Genomic DNA, 24,837 nt, shown 5'->3' with positions numbered 1-24,837 from the left:
GAGACTTATTACTGTGATTGAACAATAAACCTTCTAACCAATAACTTGACTGATTTAATGTGAAGTTTTTGTTCCTGCTCATCCAAACTTTCACACACGGTCCTTCAGAGACCTCTCGGTTGTATGTCATGGCGGGTATCTTGGTTATCATGGGCAGCGCTGCACATGAGCAGTGAACTTTTCTCCTCATAGTTGACGTGTCAGAAGCAGGAAAAATGACTAGGATTTGAGTGACTTTGGATTTGAGTGACTTTGGATTTGAGTGACTTTGACAAGAACCAAAGTCGTGGCAGCGACTGGTCAGGTGTGTTGGCCGAGGCTTTGCAGGTCAGATGTGCCTTTTGACAAATCTGATGGTTGTTTAGATTAATATTATTGACGTGTTGATGCTTCTTCATTGTGCATGCACAGTCAACTACCATGGGCTTGTCTGCAATTATAGAATACATATATTTAAACTAGTGCTGTCAAAATTAACGCGTTAATTTTGTCGATTATTTTAAAGAATTAACGCGTTAAAAAAATTACGCAATTAACGCGGTTTTGTTTACTTCCGGTGGCGGCCGCCATTTGGATGTGGCAAAGTAGAGCTTTGTTTCCCAGATATATTAGTGTGTGTGTGAATGGGTGTATAAGAGCATTAACTTAAAGCCCTCACGGAGACTGCGCCCGGGGCGGTCGCCCACATGCCCACAGCTAAAACCGGCCCTGTTTTTGTATTAGTTTACGGGCAGATCTGCCACATCCAATATGGCGGACGTAACGTATCGCAGCAACGGACCAACCTCTCAATGAGGCGTCTATGTATATATGCTATGATCTATCCTAACTAAAGGAGAGTCTATGTATATATGTCTATGATCTATCCTAACTAAAGAGAGTCATGTATATATGTCTATGATCTATCCTAATAAAGGAGAGTCTATGTATATGTCATGATCTATCCTAACTAAAGGAGAGTCATGTATATAGTCTATGATCTATCCAACTAAAGGAGAGTCTATGTATATGTCTATGATCTATCCTAACTAAAGGAGAGTCTATGTATATTGTCTATGATCTATTCTAACTAAAGGAGAGTCTGTGCATATATGTCTATGATCTATTCTAACAAAGGAGAGTCTGTGTATATATGTCTATGATCTATCCTAACAAAGGAGAGTCTGTGCAATCTAGATTCTATCCTAACTAAAGGAGAGTCTGTGGTGTAAAGATGGATAAGGACGGACTTTAGGGGGAACATTTCATTTTAAAAAGTTGCCCGACGGCTCGTTGGACAAAAACAAGGCAATTTGCACAGTTTGCAAAGCCGAATTTAAATTCCACAGAAGTAACACGACTTTAACATATCACCTCAAAGCAAAACACCAGTCTACACACTACGGAGTGTGGCACTGGTCAGATTGTCCTCATTCTGGCTTTTTTCTGTTTGCACTGTGCATATGTGCACCTTAAGCCAATAACATGAATGAATTTCATATACTTTATCTGAGTTTATTCTACATTAATTTGATCATTTTACATAAATAAATATTCATTATAAGCTTCAGTCTCAGAAAAATGCATTTAATTTATTGATATATTTATTGATAGATTAATCGCGATTAATCCCGATTAATTACAGAAATTTTTGCGATTAATTAGTTAATTTTTTTTAATCGATTGACAGCCCTAATTTAAACCTAACTGGAGCTCTAATAGGTCACTGTTGTCTGAAGCTTTGTCTGGGTAACACAGCTGTCCATAAAAGGGGCCATCTCTCTTTAAATGAATGAATTGTTTGAGTTAATCTGACAAATAGGTACATACTGTATAAAGGTGCATTGACTACAGAGAACCATGTGAGCTATTGACACTGCAAGGAAATGAAAGCCAACGAATCAGAAATCTGGCCTGTTCAGTATAAATTAAGCTCACCACAGAGTCAAAATTAAATGAAAGGAAACTAAAAGATATACTGTATATAATAGTATACACAGACATTTTTCTTCTCTGGCATGCTTCACATGGAGGTTACACAGGGTCCATCATGTCCTCAGGACATTGTAGGGACAGTGTAAAATAATTTTATGTGGAAAATGACTTCCTGTCAGCAGAAAAGGGCTGTCTCATTCCCTCGACACAACAGATTGTCACGGGGGAGTGGGGAGGTTACAGGAAAGGACCCAAATGCAGGTGTGGGTACACAAGGGCTAACTTTAATAATAAAACAAGATGGTGAGGGAATACAGCACGGCACAGGAACAAAACAGACCGACAAGGAAACAAAGGAAACCCACGAACTAAACAGACATGCAGGACTAAACAGGGACAGGTGAAACAGATCCGGGGCAGGTGAAACAGATCCGGGGCAGGTGAAACAGATCTAGGGCAGGTGAAACAGATCCAGGGCAGGTGAAACAGATCAGAGGCAGGTGAAACAGATCTGGGGCAGGTGAAACAGATCTGGGGCAGGTGAAACAGATCCGGGGCAGGTGAAACAGATCCGGGGCAGGTGCAAAATCAAAAAAGGCGGGAAACGAGACAGGAAGTAGAATAAGACAAGACAGACAGGGTGGAAGCTGTTCTGAGTACAGCAGCCTATCAGCTGGTTTTCTGGCTCCTGGCATCCTGGGTCGTCCCGGGCTGAGTCAGTGCAGTTAGCTACCTGGCTGACCGAGCTAACCACAGTTAGCTCTTCACTGCTGATCAATGTTTCCATCAAAGTCTGTGAATCACCTCGGTACTGTCACGGTATCCCCTGTTGACCTCAGAGGCTGTTCTCCAACACTGTCCAGTCCGACTGCTTTTAGCTTTTAGCATATGTACAATGTATAATACACCTATAATAACTAATATAATATGTAACGTACATCTTTTTCTATTCTATTTAGGTTGTTTTATATATATTACTCTTTGTTTTACTTTTAAAAACTCTACAATACTGTTAATACATCTAGTGCTCTTAATGCTGACCTCTTCTTCCCGTCACACTTTTCATTGTACTGTTGACCGTGTGTTAACCTGCATATGATATACAACTCTGTGCTGGTCCACATACTGGTGCTTCCACGTTTTGTCTACACCTATGTGTGTTTGTTGTCATAGATTACATTAAATGTTATTAATCACAAAGACAAACAGGAAACATCAAGATATTTATTTCTTGAAACAATGTCAAACTTTTTGATTGTACAATATGAATGTTATTAGTAATAACAAGGTTCTTATGGAAGGAAACAGACAAATCACTTCTCAAGACATTATTAAGACGAAATGATTGCACATTATTTGTTCGTGTTGACAGAACAGATTAGACTCAACAACTTCTTCAGGTGTTTAGAGATTTCTTTCATTTTCAGTCCGTATATGATCGGATTAAAGAGAGGATGATACAAAATCAGCTGTAACGTCATAATTAAACGAGCTGTTTTTGGAACATCTGATTCCAGTCTCAGTATAGTTATATCATACATACACAACAATGAAAAGTTGATTAAAACCAGCAGGTGAGGTAAACACGTCTCTGCAGCTTTTCTCCTGACTTCTCTACAACTTCTGTAAGATATTATGAGAATATTTGTGTACGTGAAAACTATGTAGAGCAAAGGAAAAAAGACAATATTGAGCAAAATAATCACACCGTACACAGAGAGTGCTCTTGAGCTCACACAGTGAAGTTTGTAAACTGAGTTGTTACAAAAGATTCCTTTCAACGTAAAGTTACAGAGTTTGATCTTAGAGCTCCACGCAGCTGATGCTGCCACCTGACAGGCAGGTACGAGCCAGGCCAGAACCAGGAAAATACTGATGTTTGTTGTCCTCATGATGGTTGGATATTGCAGAGGTTTACATATAGACACATACCTGTCATAGGCCATAGCTGCCAACAGTAAGAACTCTGCACCACCTAAAGTGTAAAATAAAAAGAACTGAAAGAGACAGGCTGAATATGTTATGATCTGTTTGTCAGACAGAAAGTCAATCAGAAGCTTTGGGTAGATAGTCGTGCTGTAAAGAACAGAGTTGATTAACAAAGCTGCAATGAAAATGTACATAGGCTCATGGAGGTTTGGGTGAATCACAATTAGCCATACAATGGTTGTATTACAGCAGATTATCAAAATATAAGCTGTAAAAATAAAAATAAAATAAACATATCTGTATTTGTCAATGTCTACATATCCACTAACAGTTATATATGTTGAATTTAATCCTTCATCCATTGAGATTGGCAAAAATAAGCATTAATCCATTAAACAGGCAGACAATGTTCCAGACATACTAAAAATACAACTGAGTAAAGAAACCTCACTTTAAAAGTCGACTCATAATCAGGATATGGATGTGTTATTTGTTCACTTTCCTGACTTTGAAGTTTATGCTCATGTCTAAAGTTCAGACAGACTACAGTCTGAGTTTGTCAAACGTTTTTATCAGATTGCTTCACCCTCCACAGACCTCATTAAACCCTTCAACAAAAGTAAAAAAAAAAAAGTAGTACCTTGTCTGTGACACTCGGCCCTGTTGGTTCACTCAAACTTTCTAGAACTAGAACTCTGAAATATGAAGTTTTAATATAGAACAAACGCTATTCAAACAGGAAGCAGTAGATTATTCCACATTTAATGCTCCAGACAGGATTTGGAGCGGCACAATATTTATGTGAATTAAAAAAAACTGCAGTGTGTGTTTGTGATAATAAAGGAACACCAGTGTGGAACACAGAAAGAAGATATATCAAGCTTTGATACAAACAAAATACCTGTTACAAACAGCTCCACTGTGCTCTAAAATACGTTCTATTTCACCATGCTACAGCAGCTTTTCTGGCCTGGTCCATGAAACTGACAAACAGAATCAGTAATGAGGCTCCCTGGTAGAGTCCAACACTGTAAAAAGGCTCAAGGCCTCCATCTCCATGGGAGCTGCTTGGAGATGTGTCAGAAGTGGTCACAATCTGAGAAGAAATGTGTTCTTTGAGACTTGGGAAGGTAGGAGAACAAAAGCGCAGACATCAGAGGAGTTGAGGAAGGCCATAGTGAGTCTCGTATGATTTATAAGAAAGAACCATCAGCAAAGAAGTGGACACTCTTGAATGATGGAAGAAACACTTGAGGCAAAGTCCTGAACCTGACCAACACGTCCTCTGCTGCAGGACTGTTGGAGGCCTTACCCATCTCTGTGGTAACTGAGATGGGTAAGGCGTAAGGATAAGGATAAGAGTAAGGAACACAGCCCCTCCTGGAGCTGCCACCTTACCGCGGTGGATGGGTTTGCGTGTTCCAATGATCCCAGGAGCTATGTTTTCGGGGGCTTCATGCCCCTGGTAGGGTCACCCATGGCAATCAGGTCATAGGTGAGGGACCATACAAAGTGCAGCTCAATACCCCTGATGAATATGAATATCAATGGAGCTGGGTCTACCTTGCCCGGACGTGGGTCACCGGGGCCCCCCCAGGAGCCAGGTCTGGGGGAGGGGCTGGTGGCCGGGTCTTCACCCATTGAGCCCGGCCGGGCACAGCCTGAAAGGGTGACATGGGTCGGGTGCTGAGAGAGTTGGGCGGCAGTCGGAAGCGGGGACCCTGCCGGTCCGACCCCCGGCTGCAGAAGCTGGCTCTGGGGACGTGGAATGTCACCTCTTTTGCTGGGAAGGAGCCTGAGCTGGTGCGCGAGGTCGAGAGGTACCGGCTGGATATAGTCGGGCTCGCTTCGATGCACAGCGTGGGCTCTGGAACAAGTTTCCTTAAGAGGGGTTGGAAACTCTACCACTCTGGAGTTGCCCCCGGTGAGAGACGCAGAGCAGGGGTGGGAATGCTTGTTTCCCACCGGCTCGGCGCCTGTACGTTGGGGTTCACCCCAGTGGACGAGAGGGTAGCCTCCCTTCGCCTTCGGGTGGTGGGACTGGTCCTGACTGTCGTCTGTGCCTATGCACCGAATGGCAGTTCAGAGCAGCGCCGGTCCTGGCCACATTTGCGCCCTGGGCGAACATCCCCCCCCCCCGCCCACATCGGTCTGTCCGACGCCCCCCTCTGCCTTGTCAACACCCCGCTCCCGGGGCGCCCGCTCCGCTAACTTAATGAGCGGTATCGAAAATTACCGAGGTTTTTTGCTTTTTCGGGCGTTCGTGTGCCCCCCACGGAGAATGCGCCCTGGGCGGCCGCCCACATTGCCCATAGCTAGGACCGGCCCTGGTTCAGAGTACCCACCCTCATTGGAGTCTTTGGAGGGGGTGCTGGAGAGCGCTCCCTCTGGGGACTCCTTCGTCCTCCTGGGGGTCTTCAATGCTCACGTGGGCAGCGACAGCGAGACCTGGAGGGGCGTGATTGGGAGGAACGGCCCCCTGATCTGAACCCGAGCGGTGTTCTGTTATTGGACTTTTGTGTTCGTCATGGATTGTCCATAACGAACACCATGTTCAAGCATAAGGGTGTCCATATGTGCACTTGGCACCAGGACACCCTTGGCCGCAGTTCGATGATTGACTTTGTGGTCGTGTCGTCGGACTTGTGGCCACATGTTTTGGACACTCGGGTGAAGAGAGGGGCGGAGCTGTCAACTGATCACCACCTGGTGTTGAGTTGGCTCCGATGGTGGGGGAGGATGGCGGTCAGACCAGGCAGGCCCAAACGTTCTGTGCGGGTTTGCTGGGAACGTCTGGCTGAATCTCCTGTCAGAAAGAGTTTCAACTCCCACCTCCGGGAGAGCTTTACTCACGTCACGGGGGAGGCGGGGGACATTGAGTCCGAGTGGACCTTGTTCCGTTCCTCCATTGTCAAGGCAGCTGACCGGAGCTGTGGCCGTAAGGTGGTCAGTGCCTGTCGCGGCGGCAGCCCCCGAACACTGGTGGACACCGGCGGTGAGGGATGCCGTCAAGCTGAAGAAGGAGTCCTACAAACCTTTTTGGCCTGTGGGACTCCTGAAGCAGCTGACAGGTATCGACGTGCGAAGCGGAACGCGGCCTCGGCAGTTGCGGAGGCAAAAACTCGGGCGTGGGAGGAGTTCGGTGAGGCCATGGAAAACAACTTTTGAATGGCTTCGAGGAGGTTCTGTACCACCATCCGGTGGCTCAGGCGGGGGAACCAGTGCACTGTCAACACTGTGTTTAGGTCGTCGTCTTGGGTTGGTGGAGGGAATACCTCCTCAATCCCACCAGCACGTCTTCCTTTGGGGAGGTAGAGACTGGGGACCCCGTGGCAGTCTCGCCCATCTCTGGGGCTGAGGTCACTGAGGTAGTCAAAAAGCTCCTCGGTGGCAAGGCCCCGGGGGTGGATGAGGTCCGCCCGGAGTTCCTCAAGGCTCTGGATGTTGTGGGGCTGTCTTGGTTGACCCGTCTCTGCAACATCGTGTGGACATTGGGGACAGTGCCTCTGGACTGGCAGACTGGGGTGGTGGTTCCTCTCTTCAAAAAGGGGGACCAGAGGATGTGCTCCAACTATAGGGGGATCACACTCCTCAGCCTCCCCGGGAAGGTCTTTGCGGGGGTCCTGGAGAGGAGGGTCCGCAAGATTGTCGAACCTCGGATCCAGGAGGAGCAGTGTGGTTTTCGTCCTGGTCGTGGAACTGTGGACCAGCTCAATACCCTTAGCGCGGTCCTGGAGGGTGCATGGGAGTTCGCCCAACCAGTCTACATGTGCTTTGTGGACTTGGAAACGGCGTTCGACCGTGTCCCTCGGGGAGTCCTGTGGGGGGTGCTCCGGGGGTATGGGGTTCCGGACCCATTAATACGGGCCATCCAGTCCCTGTACTCCCGGTGCCAGAGCTTGGTCCGCATTGCTGGCAGTAAGTTGGATCTGTTTCCAGTGGCAGTTGGACTCCACCAGGGCTGCCCTTTTTCACCGGTTCTGTTCATAACCTTTATGGACAGAATTTCTAGGTGCAGGCAGGGCGTTGAGGGGCTGCGGTCCGGTGGCCTCAGGATTGGGTCGCTGCTTTTTGCGGATGATCTGGTCCTTGGCTTCATCGGAGCGCGACCATCAGCCCTTTCTGGAGCGATTCGCAGCCGAGTGCGAAGCGGCTTGGATGAGCATCAGCACCTCCATGTCCGAGGTCATGGTTCTCAGCCGGAAAAGGGTAGAGTGCAGCCTCCTGGTCGAGGATGAGATCCTGCCTCAAGTGGAGGAGTTCAAGTAAGGAGGGAAGGATGGAGCGGGAGATTGGCCGGCGGATTGGTGCAGCTTCTGTTGTGATGCGGACTCCGCACCGGTCCGTCGTGGTGAAGAAGGTTTTCCAGATTTACCAGTCAATCTATGTCCCTACCCTCACCTATGGTCACGAGCTTTGGGTAGTGACCGAAAGAATGAGATCGCGAATACAAGCGGCCAAAATGAGTTTCTCTCACAGGGTGGCTGGGCTCTCCCTTAGAGATAGGGTGAGAAGCTCGGCCATCCGTGAGGAGCTCAGAGTAGAACCGCTGCTCCTCCGCATCGAGAGGAACCAGCTGAGGTGGCTTGAGTATCTGGTGAGGATGCCTCCTGAACGCCTCCCTGGTGAGGTGTTCTGGGCACGTCCCTCCGGGAGGCGGCCCCGAGGAAGACCCAGGCCCGCTTGAGGGACTATGTCTCTCGACTGGCCTGGGAACGCCTTGGGGTTCCCCTGGAAGAGCTGGACGAAGTGGCTGGGGAGAGGGAAGTCTAGGGTTCCCTGCTAAAGCTGCTGCCCCCGCGACCCGACTCCGGATAAGCGGGAAAAGACGAGACAAGAGACGAGACGGGGAACACAGGGCACCAGGATGCATTATGGGAAGAGGGCTGGCAGAGGCTGTGCAATGCTTTCAACAATGTTCTGCTGGGAAACCTCGGGTCCTGCCATACATGTGGCTGTTACTTTGATATGTACAATCTACCTGAGCATTGTTGCAGACCATGTCCACCCTTTCATGGAAACAGTGTTTCCTGCTGGCAGCAAGACAATGCTCCCACCCACAAGGCAGACATGGTTCAGGAGTGGTTTGGGGAACACAACAACCAGTTCAAGGAGTTAACTTGATCTCCAGATCTCAATCCAATCGAGCATCTGTGGGATGTGCTGGACAAAAAGTCCAATCATGGAGGCCTCACCTCCAAACTTCCAGGACTTCAAGGATCTGCTTGGTGCCACATGGTGCATGCCCCATGTACCAAGACTAAGCCTATATCACAGTGGCTTGGAGTCACTTCCAACCTGCGGCCCCATCCCTCTTCTCTCTCTCCACTTTCCTTTCTACATCTGTACTATCAAATAAAGCTGAAAGCAGAGACAATCTTGGAACTCATCGTTTTTTTCTGGGGGCATTGGACAATGTGTCTGAGCTTGCAGAGTAGTAGTTTTCAAGGAAACAGATATCCAGGCCAAGACTTCCGCCTCTGCAGCCTGATTACCAACTTGACACACAAGAATTCTTTACTTCATGATCAGCTGTATCATGAAGGTATCACAAACGCATCTGAGAGGTCAATATAGAGTCACCAGCCTAAGCTGCAGACTGCTTTATTGCATTTGTCCCCAGAGGATGAGAGGTCAGCATTGAGCGCCTATGACTCGCTTTAATGCTGACAGGAAAAGAGTTTTTCAGACGGCCTCGTGTCAATGTGGAGGCCTGAGGACACCATGGAGGTCCATCAACTGACCAACAACCTAAATGTGCTTTGCTGTGTGTTTGACCTGGAGTTACTTAGTATGAGAGCAGACCAAGTCAGTGTAGAATCAACGATTTAAAATCAAAGTAAAGTTACAATGTTACTTTAGCTCCTGCAGGAAAAAACTGTGGGTGAGCCATAACTTTTACACTCTGGTTGAAGGCAGAGATGAGAAGTAACGAAGTACAAATACTTTGTTACTGTACTTAAGTAGAATTTTCAGGTATCTATACTTTACTTCACTATTTATTTTTGTGTCAACTTTTGACTTTTACTTCTTACATTTTAGCGTAAGTATCCGTCCTTTCTACTCCCTACATTTTCAAATCAGGGCCGTTACTCTTGCGTTTAGATGGTGATTATTAATAAACAGTAAAATTTCACCATCAGTATCAGTGAAACGCGCCATGCCAACGTGATTGATTGGATTATGCTTAGAAATGTATGTAAACACACACTGATAAGACAACCTTATTGGTGCATTTGTCTTCACATGCACAAGACGATGAACATAAACAGCCTAAAATCAGGCGGGCAACTCATTGGAAGGAACTAAAATTGTTTGTGATGGTGGCACCAGGTCAGCGAAATGTGTGCGAAAGCTAGTGAGAGCGTTGGTGGAGGAGACTTGCCAATGTAGTTTTTTGTATTGATTTCAGTTCATGTTTCTTTGCTTGGACAGACTGTAGGTCCTGTAAGCTTTTCCCTAAAATGGTGGTTTTGTCCTTCACAAGGTTACCGGTACTTTATACTTTTATACTTTAAGTATGTTTTAGAGCCTGTACTTTTCACTTTAACTTGAGTAAGAAAGTTGAGTCAATACTTCAGCTTTTACTAGAGTCTTTTTAAACACAGGTATCTATACTTGTACTTGAGTAAAGAATGTGTGTACTTTTGACACCTCTGGTTGAAGGTCATAATTTGGTAATAAAGAAAAGAGAAAGTGTGTGCTGTTTGTGTGTCAGAGGAACGTAACAAAGTTTGTTAGAGAACAGCAACATGGTGTACACAGGAGCCCTCGGCTGCTGTAACCACACTGGAATGAGTCATTAGTGTCACCTCAGTGCTGAACAACAGGCCGGCCCTCAGGGGACGGGTCGGACTGCAGCCAGAGTCTGCAAACAGCTAATTATGACCCAGAGGTCACAATGAGCCGGCCTCAGGGAGACCACAACCTCTTACCACTGTGATCAGAAACAAATGATCCAACATGGTGTCATGTTACAAACACCGGGTTTCCACATGGTCAACAAGTCGTTATCTCCTCTGTCCTTTGAGAGCAGTTAAACACAATAACAATAATTATACTAATATCTATCCAGTACACTTTAACAGCAAGAGAAAATGAACATAAATATACAATATGTTTCATTTTACTGCTGTGGAAGTTTAGTGTTCTTTACCTAAAAACTGAAGAATTCACCAAATGTAACATTTACACTGAAAAAAATCAGTCATAAGAGAAACTATGAAAAAACGTGTTGCTTCAACAAAGCTCTTATTAAAACTTCAAACTGAAACAGAGGTTCAGATCACAGTTTAAACACAGTTGCTACTGCCACCTACTGGTGAAGCTTATGTCGCTCAAGAGCGACTTAAACAACATGTTGTAACTTTTCTTTCATAAAATAACAGTTTACCTCCTGTTGACCCACACTGACCTGTGATCAGGTGACCCACACTGACCTGTGATCAGGTGACCCACACTGACCTGTGATCAGGTGACCCACTCTGACCTGTGATCAGGTGACCCACACTGACCTGTGATCAGCTGATCCACACTGACCTGTGATCAGGTGATCCACTCTGACCTGTGATCAGGTGACGGTGTCTCTGTCATCGTACGTCTGTGAAGTAAACTGCTGACAACTGAGCTGCTGTTAGCTAATGTTAGCTTAGTTTGTTAGCCAGAGTGTAAGCCAGAGCACCAGGGAGGAGAAGGAGAACAATAATAATAATAAAATAATAATTCAGGCCCAGCAGCTCTCATGGACATAATGGCAGAGGAGAAGAGAGTGAAGAGGACGTTGCATAAGAAAAAAAAAGAGAGATGAGTGAACAAGAAGTCGCCTGTACGTCTCCGTCTGGGGCAGTTATGTCCAAAGTCTGGTCCGGGGCCAATCACGGCCTGTGGACAGATTCAATGCGGCCCAAAGCTTCATTCTTATAATATATTATTTATAGGCTGCTAGATTGTCAGATACTTCTGTCTGGATAACCTGTAAGGACATAATGCTGCTGTTATGTAGCTCATCATTCAGAAAATCTGACTTGTGAATGATCCTGTGAAAGAGAAGAGCACACATTTCAAACTGAAATGTTCAGACTTTATTACTCATAATAATCCTGTTTAAAATGAACACGAGCTTCAGGTTTGGATCAGCTTCATTCAGGTTAACGTGTTCATACAGTTTGTTCTGTGATCTGACTCTGATGTGACAGAAAGAAGAGCTGCTTTTTACATTTAAAAAAAGATTGAATAGTTATAGAACAGTGCATCTGTGTGTAACTCTGATTGTTGGACCCCGGGCGTCTTCACAATGTCCCATCTGGCCGTCTTTAAAAGACGTTTGGACACGGCTGGTCTCGGTGTAGCAGTGTAACATGAACAGGAGCTCACACTTGTTAATGGTCAAAAAGTGTTTATCGCTGCTATGAACACAGAAATAGCACAAACAGTGGACAGTGACACTTCTCTTCAGAGACAGTCGACTAAACAAAGAAGCTTTTCTAAGGGGAGCTACCTGAACCCAAACCAAAAGAAACAACAAGAAGACATTTACTAAAGCAAACTGACGCTGACCACAAACAGGAGGAAGAACATGCAGCTCAGTCTGAACACTGACTATTTACAGTGTGCTGGAGTCCAGGCTGAGAACATACAAAGGTGACAGCTGTCACCTCCAAAACCAAGAGAAGCACAGGAAGTCTTTGTCCGAGCAGAGGAGGAGGACAAAGCTGCACGCTCAGCGGTTCTGCTGTCTCTGCTAGGAACACCCTGATCAGCTGGACTGGATCAGCACCTAAGCAAAGATCCTCACACAAAAACAGGAGGTCACACTCCTGAACAAAACAAGAAACATATGACACAAAATGGCTGGAGACACGGCCGGACAAGAGTAAATGTGGGACTGACTTTTAGTGGTTGGTGAGAGCTTGGTGAAATAAAAGGCTGAAAGACAGACGCCGAGCTGGGCTGACTGCTGCTGGACTAGGCAGTGAGATCAGCTGCTGCTGGGGACCTGGATGATGATTGGCTGCTGGGGACCTGGATGATGATTGGCTGCTGGGGACCTGGATGATGATTGGCTGTTCATCAGAAGTGATGTAATCAGAACAGCTGAGGGAACAGTCGGCGGCCATGTTTTCTTACATCTGTGTTCTCTGAAGGATCAGCGATAATCTCTGAGGACGTGACCCAGTGACCATCACCTCACACACACACACACACACACACACACACACAGATGTTGTAGAAGGATTTACCGTTATTGTGTGTTTGTGTGTTAACACTGTGTTGACTACTGCTGAGCATGAGTGTGTGTGTGTGTGTGTGTGTGTGTGTGTGTGTGGTAAAGAGTTAAGGAGCTTTGTGATCTGTTGAAGTAAAAGTGAGTGAGAGAGACGTTCTCAGCAGGGAGACAGGTGGAGAGAGCGACAGGAGGGTGGAGGACACGAGACAGAAAAAGATTTTAAAGACTCCAAAAGAAGAAAACAAAGAAAAAGAGAGAAGAGACGGCAGCAGAGGACGAGAGGGACGAGAGGGACGAGAGGGACGAGGGGACGAGTCAGGGGCTGGTGGATTAAGTCGGGTTAGAGAGGATTAGTGTCTGTTTTGGTTTGGTAGTAAAATCACATCCATGTCAGTCACCACTGACTGCTGCTGAGGACAGAGAGGACAGAGAGGAGGACAGAGAGGAGGACCGAGAGGAGGACAGAGAGGAGGACAGAGAGGACAGAGAGGAGGAGGACAGAGAGGACAGAGAGGAGGAGGAGGACAGAGAGGAGGACAGAGAGGAGGACAGAGAGGAGGACAGAGAGGAGGAGGAGGACAGAGAGGAGGAGGAGAACAAGGAGGAGGAGGAGGACAGAGAGGAGGAGGACAGAGAGGAGGAGGAGAACAAGGAGGACGAGGACAAGGACGAGGACAGAGAGGAGGACGAGGAGGAGGTGAGTTGGTCTGTTGATGAGTGAGTGACCCAGTGGTTCACGCTCACAGCTGAATGTCTTCAGCAGATACAGGGAGGGACCTGTAGTGGATGTTGATTGGCATTTACAGCAGCCAATAGCGAGTGTGCGTTACACCTCACTGCTACACAGCAGCTAGTGTCAGCCAGTGAGCGAACAGAACTCTGACCCAGCAGTGAGCAGGTTCTGTCAGGACAGCTCACTGCTGACCAGTGTTTCCATCACAGTCTGTAAATCACCTCGGTACTGTGATATATATATATCTATATATATATATATATATTGGCACAGGACGTCACATGATGCGTTCAGGTGCGTTGATGACTTTCACCTGGTGAAGCTGAGCTGAGATCGAAGCTGAAGAGACTGAACAGGCAGGACGAGCTGCTGCTTCTCTGTGCTGGACTAGTCAGCATAAGACTGTGCTGTTGGTGAAAGTTCAGATGTTTTACTGCTTTAAAAACGCTTGTGTGATGAAAAACACTCACTCACATCAACAGTTTGTGTTAAAGGTTCTGAGTAGACATGCTGCACTAGTGTCATCACAGAGCAATGAGAACATAGTCATAATAAAGCAAATGTTTAAACGTTTTGTTCGTTAACTCATCGTAATTAAATCACTCAGCTTTTTTCTTTGTCACCTGGAGGAGCTCATTTAATGTAGCATGGCTAAAAACTGATCTTCTACATTCTGGCCTGTTATAGTGCTGCTCGTGTACATAAATATTAAAGAGTATTGTTTACATTCTGGTCTGTCGTAGAGTCTCTCTCTCTCTCTCTCTCTCTCTCTCTATATATATATATATATATATTATATATATAGTTATACATATATAAAATGAATTAAAAATTGATATCAGCTGATTGAAGTTTTGAAATGATGTCAGTCGTTCAGTCTCTGAATACTAAAAGTTACTTTGCATTTTATTTTCAGTGAAATGAGACGTTCTTCTTCTTTAAGTGTGGAACCATGAGACAAGCTATGGAGGACGGTGAGACACACACACACACACACACACACACACACACACACACACACACACACACACTTGACCTTCATTGACTTTCACTGTTTATTGTCTTGATTAAATTGAGTTTGAGTCTAAATCTGGACTTAATTTCAAGTTAATCTGATGTGAAGCCTAATTCATGGTGTTAGAGTCTCTGTGAGGTCGCTCATGTTAATCCTGTTGCTCACAAACATCTGCTGCCCCTTCACACACAGCTGGATTTAGTCTGGATGTAAATATTTAACCTTTCATTCAGAGGAAACTTTCCCCCATTTTACCTAATTTTACTTACGGCTTGCATGCAAAAGAAAACATGATCCATCAGACCGGGACACCTTTTCCCGTTGTGTCCAGCACTGTGTGTTCTGATGCCTTTCTATCGGAACCAGTATGAACCCCTTTGTTGGATCGGGCCTTCATCACTGTCGCCAATGCTCTTGTTGCCAGTTCACCATTTTCCTTCCTTGGAGCACTTTTGCAATGTACTGGCCACTGCAGGCCGGGAACACCCCACAGGAGTGTGGTTCTGGACATGTTCTAATGTTATGGACCACTGGGAAGAGGAGGTTTCCAGGCCCAGCAGTCAGCAGCCTCTACGGACATGATGGCAGAGGAGAAGAGAGTGAAGAGGACGCTGACGGAGGAAGCTAAGAAGAGAAAAGGAGAGAGTGAGCGAGCAAGAAGCCGGCGGACTCTGCACCAATAAGAAGACAGACCATGGCGTCTTTAAAATAACCGTGTGTTTCTGTGTGTGCAGATGTCAGCGAGGTGCTGTCCGGTGTGGTGGAGGACGTCGGTCGAGCTGTCCACAGAAACGTTAGCGGAGCTCAGCTTCTGCAGGAACTGCTCAATGCGCCGTGGCTGCACGCTCTGCTGAAGGTACGACCGACTCAACGGGCCTACTACTCCAAAACATCCAGCCATGACATCATTTCCTGTTTTGTCTTTCCAGATTCATGAGTGCCTGGTGCAGTTCCAGAGGCTGACGCCGAGCCCCATCCTGCCCCATGCATCAGGACTCTCACATGAGGTTCATGCACACACTCTTTGTTGACAGAAATATAAAGTAGCAGCAGAACTTTACATGATTCACAGACTTTATGATGGAAAGATTACTAAGTAGTGAGCTGCTAACTGTGGCTAACTGAACTGACTCCGTGACTCGGGAGCCTGACAGAGTGCTGCTCACTGCTGGTCTGGAAGCTGCTTGGTCCAGAGTCAAACGTTCTGCTCGCTGCAGTGCATGGCAGTGGGACCTCTTTGTCTCTGCAGCCAGTGTTAGGACAAAGATGATGGTCTAAGTCTGAACAAGTATCAGTCTGTGATCCTGTCTGTGTCTGTCTGTCCATCAGATCATGTCTGTCATACAGGAGGTCCCCCATCCCTCAGCTGAAGCCCGAGAGCTCCACAGCCTCCTCAGCTCACCACACATCCAGGTCTGTACGATCCCTCTCACACGATGCATGTTTGATGCTCTGCTGTAACACCTGTACCCGTCTCTCAGGCCCTGCTATCGTCCCACGACAGTATAGTCCATATAGACCATGGACCAGTTTTACCGCCTCTGCCTGATGAGATGCCTGAAGGCGAGGAGGCCGCGAGGATCGTCTGTGTGGTGAAGAACAAGCAGCCGCTGGTGAGAGCATTTCATAAGGTTTATGTGGTTTATTCATGTTCATATAAAGTGTCTGTGAGTAGAATATGTGACAGATGCATTAACACATTAACATTTGTCATCTGTGTTAGATTGTTTTAAAAAACAGTTTAAAAACCTGAAGAAACTGAAACCTGATCAGCCACCATCAGTAATCGACACACAACCATTAACCAAACCAATAACTAACATTCAGACAACGTCAGACGACCTTGTCATACTTAACAGTTGAGCTCTGACTACATTTGTTACTCCCTACCAGCGTTATTTTAGTGTTAGACCAGCGTTATGTTACTGTGCACAGAATGAGGTGAACCGTTTCAAACATAAAGGTTTCTGCTGCTTGGTGGATCAGATCTAATTAAACAGCGACTGTCGTGTGTGTGGTGGGATTTAAGTTTAGGATTTAAATTTTTCAGCCGTTTCCAGAGTAACTGCCTAACAACTTTCCTGCTTCCTGTTTGGTGCTGAGGAGCACACTGACCTTCTGATAGAAGACTGATGTTTCCACCACAGTGACTTAGTGTCTCATTTTACTGGTTCATAGATGATAAAAAGCTGCCGGCCACTCGTGCGTCATTTGCCCTAGTAGTAAATTGTTCGGTGGTCTAAACATTGAGAATACACTGGCTTCTACAGTCTGCACAAAGATGAGAAGATGTGTTTATACTCCTCTTTATTCCTCAGGACATATAAAAAAAGAAAAAGGTCAAACACTCCTATAACCAAACTTAACCACACACAGGATGTGACACTTATTATAAATGCAAGCGTTAAGAAGAGAAGCTCCTTTTTAATCCATAAAGATCTCAGTGTCTTATCTTTTGTTCATCAAGAATAAAGAAGTGTGCAGAGGAGTTGTAGGACCTGGAGATGGAGCGATTCGTACTCGTTGGAGCAGCCTTCGGCGCCTCACACTGCAGCGCCTCGTCCCCGTGAGGAGGGCATGGTCTGGGGAGGAGCTCAGGCCTCTGCCCCTCCCCAGAGGAAGACAGTCCCGCCCCTTTCTGCCTCACTACGAATCAACAGGAACCTCCTCTTTGTGTCCATACACCGCAGAGCTTTGGAAGAAAGGGCTCAACAAATCAGCTCCCTCCGTCTGTAGCTCCACCCCCAGCAAGGGTAAGAGGACAGGAAGCCATGCAATCACCAATCATCTGTCATCCACTGTCTGTCAGTACATCCAATCATCATCATCATCATCATCATCATCATCATCATCATCATCATCCAGTCATCAGTTCATCATCACGGCCTGAATGTATCAGAAAGGCTCCCAGAATCATGAAGCATTCTGTCTAAAAATGTCTAAAACATGGACGTAGTCTCCGACGTCCCTCGCAGGTTTCTGAAGAGCCTTTGTGAAGCTCAGTGTGGAGGCTCTGATCCTGCCTCTGTCAGCTGGTGGAGCTGATGTTGTTCTACCCTGGGCTCATATAGATGAGCCTGTTTCCACTCATACTGTATCTTTCATTCATCCATTTTCAGAAAGTCCATCTTGAGATTCGTCCAGCAGAATCGCTCATCATGTATTTTTCCCCTTAACATCTTCACCATCTCAAAAACTGTTGCTTCATTGTCTCCATCGGTTTCTTTCAGCTACTTTTTGAATCACTGTTCTTTGTGGATTTTTCCAACTTTCTCTCTTGTCTTCATGGAGGTTCATTTTCAGAGAAACCCAAACACAGCAAAGGAGAAGGTGCCTGTACTGATGTGGGCAGTGATGACTATGCCTACCCTCCTCCTCCAGTCCCAGCTTACAGCCTTCCCAACACCCCTGCCATGTACAAAAAGGGGGCTACAGGGGGACACTCAAGGAACGTCCCTACACCAGGCAGAACCTCTTCTTTCACTGGGATGAACTCTCTTAGAGCCCATACAGCACCTTCTAGTCCTGCAGTTCATCGCTCCACTCAGCAGCAGGGGGTTAACACTCTCCCCACACCTGGCAGGCAACATCGGTATCAAACTGGATCTCATAGCAAACACCAAGCAGAGCTCCAAAATCGCCCTGTGATCCAGACTGCTCCTTGTCACAAAGGACACCAGAACCAACCACAACGGACACAAAATGAGCAGCGCCAACCAAAACTCCATCAACATCAACATCCTGTTGAGTTCACCAAACAGCGCCGCATGGATGAGCTCAGGTCCACTGTCCAGACAGTGTCCAGCAGCATCAAGCACAGCAGTCAAGACGTCCACCGTCTTGGCCACAAGATGATGGCAGGGACAGAGATGATCACAGACAACGTGGAAGACAACGCCCAGGCCCTCAACCTGCTGACTGAGGTGGTTGACAAGCTCCAGGGGCTCATTGTGGCCAGCAAACAACCCAAGCCGTCACCTTCATGCAGGCCGACACAGCACGCCCCTCCCCCACCTCCTCCAAGGGTCTCAACAGTGGTCCGCAAACCTCCTACACCCTACCCATGCCGCCTCTCATCGTCCCCTTCTTCTGGCTCTTCCTCACCTTCATCTGTCAGTTCTTGTGCAGACGGCTTTGCAACATCTCGGAGTCCGAAACAAATGAACGGAGGCTCGAAGAAGAAGGTGGTGACCTTTGTTGGCACCCACAAGGCAGGTGGCAATGGTAGTAATGGACAGGTGAGGCTCAACAATGGATCCATTTCTACAGCACCTCTGGAGGACCAACAAGACTGTAACACCACCGGCTGCTTGACAACCAAGAAGAAGAAAAAGAAGAAGAATTAGACCAAAACAGATCAGACCGGTCCTCGTCTACTCTGACCATGAAAACAGACACTGACTTAAAGACCTCTACTTCAACCTTTTTAATAGAGTTAGATCTTATAAAACTCTGATATACATGCACATCAGCATTTGGATCCCAGCTATTAGTTTAAGAAACGTGTACATTTAACCATACACCTGTAGCAGACTGGTATCAGCTCATGGACAGTTCTTGTTGTTTTTTCATCTCTGGATTTATCACACGAAGGGAAAGAGCAAAATATTTAAAGGTACGAGAAACATCTCCCATTTCATCCAGCTTCCTTTAAACTTGTGACCATTGTCAACATCTCTCTTTCACTCTTTGCAGTTTCTCCATATAACTCCATAGAGTTTCTCATGTTGCAGCAGTGACAATCATCTTAATTCATCTATAATTAGTTAAAGGAAGGGGCTGGCCCATTAAGTCATGCTTAGTGATATAGACAGGTAACTTTGGGTGTCATCTGCATAGTGGTGATTCAAAACATTCACAGTTTGTTTCAGGGTGTTGGAGAGGATGTAGAAAAATATGATGAATTAAAAATATGCTTTTTATCTGTGTTGATTTGTATTTTGGAGTTTTCACCATGAGTTTGTGTGGAGATCCTTTTAGTGGCAGCATATAGAGGTTAAACAAAAGAGACCCAACACTTGAGCTTTGGGGAACTCCACGTGCCACGTCAGTTTTCTTATATACAGCTTACATAATCAGGTCCTGTGTCAGAAATGACTTTGCTTCATCCTTTGAGTCAGTTCTTAGCCATGCTGCAGCGTTTACAATAATAATAATTAGTTGCTTTCATTCCATCATTATCATCATACTCTGGAAATAAAAGTTTAATTAATTTGGACTAACTGTCTGTCAGGGAGCAACTATAAAATGGGACGAGGAGACAGGAGAGATCTACATCGCCAGGGTGATTCATGGAGGACTGCGGTGAGATGAAACTTTAACTATCCACAACCCCGATTCCAAGAAAGAGGTGACGCAAAACATAAAAATGTTACAAATCCTTTTCAATAATAATAATAATAATAATAATGTCAACACAATAAATGCACCATTTAATCATTTAAAGGAACTTATTAATTGTAACTTTTTGTCTGACCGGTTTGTTCTCGAGCAGTACGTTCGTTCTCATTCGTTCTCTTGTTCATTTGTCACGTGACAGCTGCCTGGTCACTGTCGTGTGGTTAAACAACAATAGCAGGAGGACACAGGACACAGGTCACTTTACTGTGGTGTGTGTTTGCTTTCCTGGTTTCCATATGGTTTGAATTGCTTGTGGCATTTTGTTTATTACTTTGTCAGCTGAAGCAAACCATGCTGCCTTCACAAAAGGGCTACAGCGCCACCTGCTGTAAAAATGAAGGAAATGACTCAAAACAAGATTTGTTCAATTTACTGTCTGAGAGTAAAAGATCTGAGTCAGTAACAAGACTCAAACTTCCCAACACTACACAGCACAAAGACAAGAGAGGTATTAAATGTGTTAACCTTTGTTTCTTTGTAAATGTACCATCACTCTGACTTTGATGCAGCAGGTAATGGATCATGATCAGGTCTGAAACGAGGGGCCTCAGGCTTTGGGCGAGGTTCAGCACTTTGTGAAAAACTGGAAACAGTCCAACAGTTGTTGGGAAACAGTTTGAATGAATTTCTGGATTTTACCGTCTATATTCCAAAATTCGTTCAAAGATTCAGAGAATCCAGAGAAATCTCTGCACGTAAGGCGTGAGGCCCGAAACCAACACGGTTCATGAGGCAGCTCTGCATTAAAAGCCCACATGACTACATGGGCTCAGGAACACTGCAGTTCATCTCTGCACCTACAGATGAAGTTCAGACTCTACCATGCAGAGAGAACGACAGATACCAACAACACCCAGAAACACAGCACACCTCTGTGGACCAGAACATCTGAGACCGACCGACAGGAAGTCTGTCCACGTTTCAGACTGTGTGTGTGTGTGTGTGTGTGTGTGTGTGTGTGTGTGTGTTGCAGGACTCCTCCATCCTGGTGATCTGTTAGTGGAGGTGAATGGAAACCCTGTGGTGGGTCTGAAGCCAGAACCAGTCATCCAGATACTGGTAGGTCACCCGAGATAAACAAGCTGGTTGAATTAGGTGAAAGACCAAAGAAAACATAAAGGCACATTTCAGAGTCTGGACTCACTGTACTCAACTGTGTGTCAGGTGGTGTTTGTCTTCCTGTCAGATCAGTTCTCAGGGAGCGGTCCTTCCAAACGCAGCTCAGAACACCAGCAGCTGCCTGAAGTCGGTAAGAAATGACTCTCCATCTTAAACTCTCAGAATGAATGGAGAATAAATTCCACTGATTCACATTAAACTCACTGTGAATGTGAATATAAAATCACTTTGCTCTTTGAGTGACACATACAATATTTATAAATCATGCTATGTCATCAGAGATGAAGAAAACAGGCTAAACTGAAACACTGGCTTCTTGACCATGGTCCATATCGACGCTCCAGATAACAAACAAACCTCCATGACCTCGGGGAGTTTCTGTTTTTCTTACCTACAATACGCCCAGAAAGCAACAAAGACGTTGTGCGTTCAAGTTTAGTTTGTTTAAACCAGAGCGGGACCCAGTCGGCTTCACCAGAGACTGACGCTGTTTTCTGTAAAAGTGCTGAGAGTCGATAGTAGAGAGTAAACATTACTGTTGTGTTGAAGTGTGTGATATTTCTTTTGTCTGTGTCTGTGAAACACTCAGATATGATGTTCACGACCAAATTAAACTTGTTTGCAGCAAAGACTGAATCAGACTTTGAATTTTGAATTGCTGCAGTTTTAAACACTAGATGCAGATCGCTCCTTTAACCTCTGTCTGTCAGGTGTACACGATGGTGGACTACTGCCCACTGCAGGACTCCTCCATCCCCTGTCCTGATGCAGGAATGGCGTTCAGCAGAGGAGACCTGCTGGAGGTGGTGGACCAGTCGGACGGGCGGTGGTGGCAGGCCAGAAAGCTGCACTGAGTCCTGCGCTGGTCTGATTCCCTCTGCCAGCATGTTGAAGAGGTGACACCTGACCTCATCATTCTCAGCCTTACAGAGCCGGACCACCATTAACCATGTTTGAACACCACAAAGGAACTGTTAGGTTTCTTGAATGTGCTTCTGAAGGTCACTGTAAACTCTGAGAACTTTAAATACTGGATGAGAACATGAAACCATGAAGACAGTTCCTGTGCAGACAGTGTTGTTGTTGCATGTTTCACATGTGGTCATTTGGTTTATGGATACAACTGATCTGAATTATTCACTATGTTTTGTAGATGAATCGATGAATTGTTAAGTTTATGAAACTTTTGTTTCCCTGAATCCAGGATGATGTCTTCAAATGTTTTGTGCAGATATGAGATGATTTGATCACGTGACAAATAAAAGCAGGAATTTCAGATGAACGATGACGTTCTCTATAAAGTGAGCTTCATTCATCTTCTCTGCAGTAAACAGAGGGAGCAGTGGTGGTGTCACCTCTACAGGTTCATACCTGCATCAGACCCTGTGAGGACTCCTCATTATTATTATTATTATTATTATTATTATTATTAATATTAATGTGTCCAGGTAGAGACTCTACCACAGCTTCCCAACCATTTATTGTATCTCAGCATTTCATTGATTTCTGTGAATCAAACTAAAGTGAAAGTTTCGTATTAGAAAAGTTAAAACAAGCAAAGAGAAGAAAACAGTGAATGTGTCAGATAAAAAAAAAACAGCGACACAGATTGTGAACTTTGAACTTTGGACTGATAATCAATCAAAGTTCATTTTGTCTGCATGTAGTAGGCAGCTCGCTGCCTGCAGGGGGGGCTGTTGGTCTGTCTATGAACCTCATTGTGTTTCTTTGCTCCCTGCTGGCCTCAGTCACCATGAATGATAAAGGTGAGTGATTCACTTTAGTTTCTGTGTGACTGTATGAGCCCTTCATATTCCTACCGTCCTCACACACCTTCAACAAAGACGCTTGTGTTTAACAGTTTTAATGCTTTTTGAATCAATTTTTTTGGCCTTTTCAAGCTTTATTTTGACAGAGACAGCTGAAGAGTGACAGGAATGTGGAGAGAGAGACATGACATGACATGCGGGAACGAGCCACAGGTCGGTTTCGAACCCACGGCTCCCGCTGCTCTACCAACTGAGTCTCTTTTTTGTCTTCTAGATGATGGAACACATTCTGACGACAAACGCACTGTTGCAGGTAAAACACGTCCAACACCGATCAGCCATAACAGAACAGCCTTGACCTGTCGAGGCCTCCTCAGACCTCTGAAGGTGTGCTGTGGTATCTGGCACCAAGACATTGGCAGCAGATCCTTGAAGATCCTTGAAGTCCTGGAAGGTTGCATGGATCGGACTTGTTTGTCCAGCACGTCCCACAGTCGACACCTTGAACTGGTTGTTATGTTCCTCAAACATTCCGGAACCATGTTGAACGAGGCCACATGGTCTACAACAACGCTTAGGTACGTGGTCCATGTCAAAGTAACATCCACATGAACGGCTGGACCCGAGGTTTCCCAGAACATCAACCAAAGCATCACACTGCCTTCTTCCCATAATGCATCCTGGTGCCATGTTTTCTCCAGGTAAACCTGATCCAGACCAGATCACCTGGACCAAACACAACAGACTGTGGTGGACTGTGTGTTCTGACAGCTTTCTATCAGAACCAGCATGAACTTCTTCAGCAGTTTGAGCTACAGTAGCTCGTCGGTTCGGCTTCTCTGCCCAAACTTTGCTTTGGCTTTTATGTTCTGACCCGGCCATCACAGTTTGGTTCTGGTCCTGAAGCTGCCTGGTGTATCCTGACAGTGTCGTGGCTGATCGGTGCAGATGTTTGCATGAATTCATCCATCAGTGGACTGACTCCTGTGGAATGATTGACTCTGATTAAACCAAGAGTTTAATCAGACTCTGACTCTGATATTACTGATGGAGTCTACCTGGGTGAGACAGTTAATCAGTTCCTTTAGTTTGTTAATTGATTAATATACTTCTTGCACTGCCTGAAATGTTGACGATAAATAAAATAATGAATTAAACACAAATAACTGAATAAATATGTTTTCATCACGAACATGTTTTCCACGTTATCAGCTGAAACACAGTTTGTCTCTTACATGTGCACATACAGTTCATCAGATGTTATTAATGATGCTGTGTCTGTAGTTTGAGTAAAATAAATGAATTGTTTCCCATCAGCTGGTTTCCGTCGAAGTTTCCATCTGTGGAGGAGGACGTCCTACAGGAGGACACGGCAGTCCAGCACCTCCTGCTCACCCCCTACGAGGAGGTGGCTTTGTACCAGCGCCCCCCGCAGGAGAACCACCGCCTCATCGTCCTCGTCGGTGAGAGAGGGTCCAGTGCATCAGATTTAAACCTCTCCTTTTATAACACAGAATATAATCTTTAATGTCTTTGTTACGTTACAACGAGTTTGCCATGTTGCTAGATGTCACTAATTCGGCTCTTGAACATGAAGTTCTTCATAAATTCACATAGTTTTACTGAACTTCAGTGTCTTTCCCTGAGTTTGTATATTCACACAGTTTATAATGACAGAAATTATTATTTTTTACTCATTTAGTCAAATATTATTAACATATTTGGTCATTTG

At 45.5% G+C, this 24,837-nt stretch overlaps 2 protein-coding genes and 1 long non-coding RNA gene across 3 annotated transcripts; 2 read left to right on the top strand and 1 right to left on the bottom strand.

Moving 5' to 3' along the window:
• Positions 1 to 3,266: 3,266 nt before the first annotated feature.
• On the bottom strand, positions 3,267 to 4,205 carry LOC113748204 (olfactory receptor 10AG1-like). The gene has a single exon (XM_027291179.1). The coding sequence runs from the start codon at positions 4,203 to 4,205 to the stop codon at positions 3,267 to 3,269; it is 939 nt and encodes a 312-aa protein (XP_027146980.1).
• A 9,516-nt stretch (positions 4,206 to 13,721) lies between these two features.
• On the top strand, positions 13,722 to 19,269 carry LOC113748161 (uncharacterized). The gene is made up of 8 exons (XM_027291105.1): positions 13,722 to 13,766; positions 14,719 to 14,776; positions 15,552 to 15,673; positions 15,747 to 15,824; positions 16,147 to 16,230; positions 16,299 to 16,430; positions 17,285 to 17,570; positions 18,109 to 19,269. The coding sequence occupies exons 2-8, from the start codon at positions 14,755 to 14,757 to the stop codon at positions 19,161 to 19,163; spliced, it is 1,779 nt and encodes a 592-aa protein (XP_027146906.1). The 5' UTR covers positions 13,722 to 13,766; positions 14,719 to 14,754; the 3' UTR covers positions 19,164 to 19,269.
• Positions 19,270 to 23,390: 4,121 nt separating this feature from the next.
• On the top strand, positions 23,391 to 24,582 carry LOC113748109 (uncharacterized). Its single transcript, XR_003464122.1, has 3 exons — positions 23,391 to 23,683; positions 23,807 to 24,167; positions 24,423 to 24,582. It is a non-coding gene; the product is annotated as an uncharacterized LOC113748109 (long non-coding RNA).
• The last annotated feature ends 255 nt before the right edge of the window (positions 24,583 to 24,837 follow it).

This window comes from Larimichthys crocea, chromosome XVIII (assembly GCF_000972845.2).
Source record: "Larimichthys crocea isolate SSNF chromosome XVIII, L_crocea_2.0, whole genome shotgun sequence".
NCBI classification, from domain to species: Eukaryota; Metazoa; Chordata; class Actinopteri; family Sciaenidae; genus Larimichthys; species Larimichthys crocea.
This window is presented reverse-complemented; position numbering and strand designations above follow the sequence as displayed.

Coding starts and splice junctions, on each gene's coding strand:
- LOC113748204 (XM_027291179.1), bottom strand. CDS start 4,205: ATGGATGAAGGATTAAATTCAACATATATAACTGTTAGTGGATATGTA.
- LOC113748161 (XM_027291105.1), top strand. CDS start 14,755: ATGAGACAAGCTATGGAGGACG. Junction 14,777..15,551: donor GAGACAAGCTATGGAGGACG/GTGAGACACACA, acceptor CTGTGTGTGCAG/ATGTCAGCGAGGTGCTGTCC. Junction 15,825..16,146: donor CATCAGGACTCTCACATGAG/GTTCATGCACAC, acceptor TCTGTCCATCAG/ATCATGTCTGTCATACAGGA.